Raw genomic sequence first — 6,000 nt, forward strand, 5'->3', positions numbered from 1 at the left:
TGGACAGAATAAATAGTATATTTAAGCTTTTTGGTGTGTGTAGGATAATATGCAACTTCCCAACTAACAGCCCAGGGACATTATTGAACAGTTACTAATTGGTATAAAAAAATCTTTTTATTTTCATTTTAGAAAATGGTCAGAGGGGCCATCCGGGACACTATAGTGGGCTGCAAGTTCGATATCACTGCAGTGGTGCTTCTATCATGTTTTGAGTTTGTCGTACGTTCGCACTTGACAAATGATAAAGCATACTTTAAACATATTACTAAAATATATTGCAGGGAAAGACATTAATTTCTAATGTGGTTTTTGTGGATACTATTGACCCAAACTGCGAGTCACTTACAGCTAAAAAAAATACTTTTAACTTGTTGTTAATGGTGGCACGCTTGTTTTGAAGAAAGGCGAAAAAACACAAAAAATAAGACAATAAAATGCACTAAAAAACATTTTTGCATACATGTTAAGTTGTCTAGTTTGATGAAAGCAGTCAAAGTCTGAGTTTGATTCACATCCTTTGACACACGTTTCTTTCATATTACTACAATATGGTGAAGTACTTAGATTTCCCATGCAGTAACTTCCAACTGCATTTTCATCATTTTCTATCATATTCATACATGTTTTATCATATTTAATATTATGGAAATATACAGTGTCTCTTACATTGATTTCTTAGTGCTTTGAGCACACACATCTAGTATGGGCACACAGAGCAGGTATCCTTATTTAAAAAAACTCAATACATGACCATACATTTTCAAATAAATGGCCACAGGTTAAAAAAAATCATAGACAAAAGACAAACAGTTTTTAAAAAAGTGATTTAAATGCATTCAGAAAACTAACTCAAGGTTGAAAATGTTTACTTACACTTGCCTTGGCTACACCAGGGAAATTATGAACAATTTCTCAAACAGCATTTTCCATCAGTGAGGACATTCTGCAGCAGAAACACCAAACCAGAAACTTAAATGATTCCTTGAGTGTTTGTGAAAGTTGGTCTCATTTTCTAGACTGCCTTATCAAAAATACTTGATTAATTTACCTTCAGTGTACGCTACTTTAATTTTTTTTTCTAATTAAAATATTGTTGCACAAACAAAACTAACTTAGTAACTACAATTTATGTAGGAAATTGGGGAATAATAATAAAAAGTTGTTCATTTCACACTATTTTCAGACTTTTTCCACAGCAGATTTGAAGAAAACTCGGGGGTGCTCATCCCAAACCACAACAGTGTTCACTGCTTAACCACCCTAATACAATATGAACAACACAGTAAGTCACAACTGTTCAGATTACTAAAACCAGACTACAGTCTCAGGCCAGCACCAGTCGGCACAGCTCAAACAACATTGTTAATAACAAAATTGCAGTAGCAGTTGCGAGTTTACCCTCTGTAATTAGACAGACAAATAAGATTGTCATTACATCTGAAAGCAATAAGTAAAGGATGAGCATCACAAGTAAAAAGGGATAAACAGCGAATTATCTGCACCAGTGAAAAGTGATTACAGTTGCAATGTTTCCCCATCGGACCATTTAGTGGGTGGCACCAGCAGCTGGTGGAGAGACAACAGATAACAGTGTGCTGAGTCCATCCATGATCGAGACTGAGCATATGTTACTGCTGCTATTTTAAAAACCAGGAGAAAGTTAGTTTTGAGATGTGTCAGTACTGTACATATTGAAACCAATTATCCAGAGGAGGTAGAGGAGGGCCTTGATGATAATGATGCTGTTGCCAACATCAGTGATGTCCAGACAGCTGGTATCCTGCTGGCACAGCAGTACATCAGGACCTCATTAATAACATTAATAACAAGTTTGCTCAATAATATTCTATTTGCAGTGGACAGTGGTGGTGTTATTTGAAAAAGGACATCACTACAATACACACAAGCGAAAATGGCAATTACATGAACAAATAGTCATTATTTTTTATTTAAATTCTCCAAATCCCTGTTCTTTGAGGTCGTATTTTCTGTGCTGCCAATTATTCCCCAGCTGTATTATGAGCCTTTACGCCTTTATCCTTTTTTTGTATAGCTGTATTCACATAACATGCAATAATTTCCTCATTACTTAAGTGATGCAATCAGGAGAATTTCTAGAATTAATGACAAACTATGCTTATAACAACAACTACAGAGCTGCAATTCCAACCACACAACCTTTAAAACAAATGTGGTTGACCACACCACAACTCCTGTTTTTCTTCTTACATTTTTTTTCCCCCATCTCCATATTAGTGTAGGGAGTGACATTTTGGGATAAAAAAAAGAAAACCCAACAAAAAACAGGACGTTTGTGTTAGTGAGAAAAGACATGCAAGACTGCTTTTCCAAATAGGAAGATATCATGAAAATAAGGCCAATTTTATTGACAGCTATGCCTTCAACTCTGTGACGCATTGATTTAAGACAGAAAATAACCCCCCCCCTTTGAAATCTTTCATTTTGATGTTAACTTAAGCACCAGTTTGGCAATACTGTCTATGATCGAAACTCTACATTTATATTACACAGATTGAGGTCATCCGGGCTAAAACTGCAGTTTACATGACAGCGTACAAGTAGTTAAATTGGATTTATCCCCCACCACTTTCTAGCCGGTCTACAAGTATTGCATTTGCGCTGTGTGTCAGAGGTCTGGTGAGACGTGCCGTATGAGAAAACTCAGCTTTGTTAGCAGGCTTGGGAGGCTGCTAGTCAATATAGCTGCAAACATAGGACGTGGAAGCATGGAACTGGGGGATTTTGGGGTAGATGGGGGTGACTCAGAGAGGAACCATTCTCCTGTGTTACATCACTGCTGCTTGCTATGGGGGATGATTGGTGCCACAGAGTAAAAACATCGGACTCGGGATGCACACACTGACTAGAAGTATTACACCAGTCTCTGCAGTTGCCACAAGGTTAAAATGAAATTTAACACATAGTCGATCATTTCTTCAAATGCTTCTGCGGGTATAACAGAACCAGACTGATACGTTGCTGGGAAATGATTACTGGCCAGTAGTCACCGATCATCTTTTAGCATGCGTGTTGGCTGAAAAGTAATAGGCATTTGCAGGGCAGAAATGACTAAAATGTGTGTTGTGACCATAAAAACAGGCTGGATAATGCATCATTTGTCCACCAGAGAGCACTAACAAGTTTATTTTCTTGTTCAGTTCATATCTTTAAAACAATTATTTAATAACCTAACATTATTAGCAGAAATTTTGTTTTTATATTCAGGTATCATGTAATATTGGCCAATACATGATAATCTGCTTTTTTTTAAACTCTAAAAAAAGTATCAATAGGGATATCAGCCACAAAAATCCAGTAATTGGTGGTGCTTTTCCTCATTATTTTTTACTCTTCTTAAAAAAGCAGTGGCAGTGAGTCAACGTGTCCTACCTAAAACTGAATCGAACCTCATGCCAAACCCCAACCGGTCATATTGCTGATGCTCAACCTCAACCCAACCCCAGCCCTTACCCCATCCAGCTATAACCCAAATCAGGCCCTATCCCACACCCACATTTGGAAAACCCAATTTGAAAGGGGAAAACAGACTGTGTTGCACCATATTCTGGAAATCTTTTCCCATATTTCTGTGAAAGGTCACAACACACTGTCACAGCTGTTACCAAAAGCAGGGACGGTGCCTCCAATGAAAATATGACCTAAAAACTATACACAGGGTCCTGTACAACACAAACACTCCATACCTTAATATTCACATAAACACATCAATCTTTTCCCATTATTAAATCTACAGTGGCACAGAATCTGAATGGGTAACACATTTCAGCACAACACCCATATTCCCAAACTAGAAGCCTCTATTCCAGGACTACATTGTGCTCCAGTGGCATTAATCGCCCCTCATACAGTGCATCCATCTCCGAGCCAACAGCGCTAACTATCGCTCTCATCCTCGGTTCTAACCTACGCACATGACAGCGAGCAGACACACAGATTATACCTCCACAGAAAGCCCAGACCACAACTATAGTAAGCCTGAAATATAAAACTTGGGACACCCTGTAAACACCACAACAAAAAAAACTACAGCTTTAACGGAAAGATAACCCCTAGTAATATTCCACAAGAGATAAAGTACACAAACTCAACCAATGCCACAAATCTTACGAGTGCCTACAGGAATGTTAACTTACAGGGGCTACATTTCCGGAGATTGATGGACTCTTTAGACTGTTGCACCGTATGGACAACCAGTGTTGTAGCTAACATGTAGTGGGGGGGGGCGACAGGGTCAAACAGGAGTTGAATGTTCAGCCTAACGTTAAAACCGGAGACGTGAGAGAGAAGGGGGGGGGGGGTAGCTTGCGCCATAGTCCCGCTGCCTAATCAATAACATGCACACAAATCAACGGAGGAACCGTCTCAACGTTGACCGTTGGACGTTAAACTCGGCTCGGCCTTGTAACCGTTAGTAGAACCCTGGAACGGAACGTTGGCTCTGGAAAAGAAGAAGCTTTAATTCGACACCAGAAAAAAATAAAAAAAAACTCGCTTTTACCGTTGGTTATAAAAGAGCAATTCAACACTGGAGACTCTCAGTAGTTGGGCTACATACATGGTAGCTAACCCGTGTTGCAAGTACTTACCAGGGTGACAGTCTTTGTGTTTGGGCAAGGTTAAAAACATTAAGGATAAAATCCACCAGTAACTCGGTTCCCGTATTCTCCGCATGTTAGACTACTCATCGAGAGTAACAAGAAGGCAACGGGTGACAAAGTTTTTGAGTCTTTTCTCTCTTCTTTTAAAAACAAACAAAAAAAAAAATCACATACACACGACCGAAGCTGAAAGCGAAGTTGGCACAGCAACCACGAAGGCAGAGCATCAAAGTACTGGCGGTTAGCGGTTTAGGGCGACAGAGTCAATGCTGTTTAAAAAGACACATTTATTCGCCTCCAGTCCGAGCAGGAGCTGTTTTTAGCTTCGAGGAATAAAACGTTACGCACGCCACAGCTGTGCAAAAACTGTTGAAAATCTGCGGGACTCCACCGTGCCTGTAGCGGGCTTCCAGATAGCGACATTCCCGAAGTGTGGAGGGGTCAATCGGCGATCAATCGCTGTCTTTAACTAACAGAGAGAGAGAGAGAGAGAGAAAAAAGTGGTCGGCTATTATTGATTACACGTGGTCATTATGAAGTGATTATCCGCGGCGTCAGCGTGACGAAGGGCGATGCACAATGCGAAGAAAAGTGGTGCTGGAGACGTCCCATTCTTCCATCCAGGAAGTAGACTTAGCGGTCAGGCATGCACGGATATCTGGCTACTGGTCCCATCCTACCGGACAGGCTGCGTGTGAGAGGGAGCCAGCACGGGGCGGGAGCAGCTGAGGGGAGGGAGGGAGAGAGGGAGGGAGGTAGAGAGGGGAGGCGGTTCTTGGATTTGCTGAATGCAAAATGAGTCGGAACTCGGAACGGACCCAGAGGCTGGTTTCTGTCTACGGTGCTATGATAAGGAAGAGTCCAGAAAAAACAGAGGCTCATGTCAGATTGTCAAGTCACCAAGTCCAGCCTGGATTCTGCTGCCTTCCCTCCCCCCCCTTTTTTTTAATGTTGCATCAAACATGTTGCATCAAATGATGAAACACTGTTGGAATATTATCTAACTGAGGCCATTTCAGACTCTACAGTGGACTGAAGCCTTGTTCAGTAAAGGTAGAATCTACTGAATCCAACCCCCCACATCCTGCCATCTCACTGTTTTGCTGCTTCCTCCCAGGCCCCATTATTAAAATGACCCTCCTGTGGCCACACAATGATGTCCCTTTGCCTCCTGCTGGCAGAACTGTGAATGGAATACTTTAGCAGTAATCATCACCTGGAATATCATCATGTGTGAGTCTGTACTGATCGGAGAATTATGCATCCACCAGTGACTCTCCCTTAGGTAAATGTGTAGTCAGTAGTGTTCTTGCAGAACTATCCAGCTGGACATTTAATTTGAGGAATCTGATTAAAT

General features: G+C 40.8%; 1 protein-coding gene across 2 annotated transcripts in view; it reads right to left on the reverse strand.

Annotated features, from left to right (window-relative positions):
- Window positions 1-5,370, reverse strand: part of ca16b (carbonic anhydrase XVI b) — a 100,332-nt gene extending 94,962 nt beyond the window's left edge. The window contains exon 1 of one of the 2 annotated variants that reach the window (XM_051415742.1): window positions 4,632-5,370. In XM_051415742.1, the coding sequence (XP_051271702.1) occupies window positions 4,632-4,716 (85 nt within the window). In that variant the 5' untranslated portion in view covers window positions 4,717-5,370. The remainder of the gene's footprint in view (window positions 1-4,631) is intronic. The other variant, XM_051415744.1, reaches the window with a different exon arrangement.
- Between the last annotated feature and the right edge of the window lie 630 nt (window positions 5,371-6,000).

This window comes from Dicentrarchus labrax, unplaced genomic scaffold, assembly GCF_905237075.1.
Source record: "Dicentrarchus labrax unplaced genomic scaffold, dlabrax2021, whole genome shotgun sequence".
NCBI classification, from domain to species: domain Eukaryota; kingdom Metazoa; phylum Chordata; class Actinopteri; family Moronidae; genus Dicentrarchus; species Dicentrarchus labrax.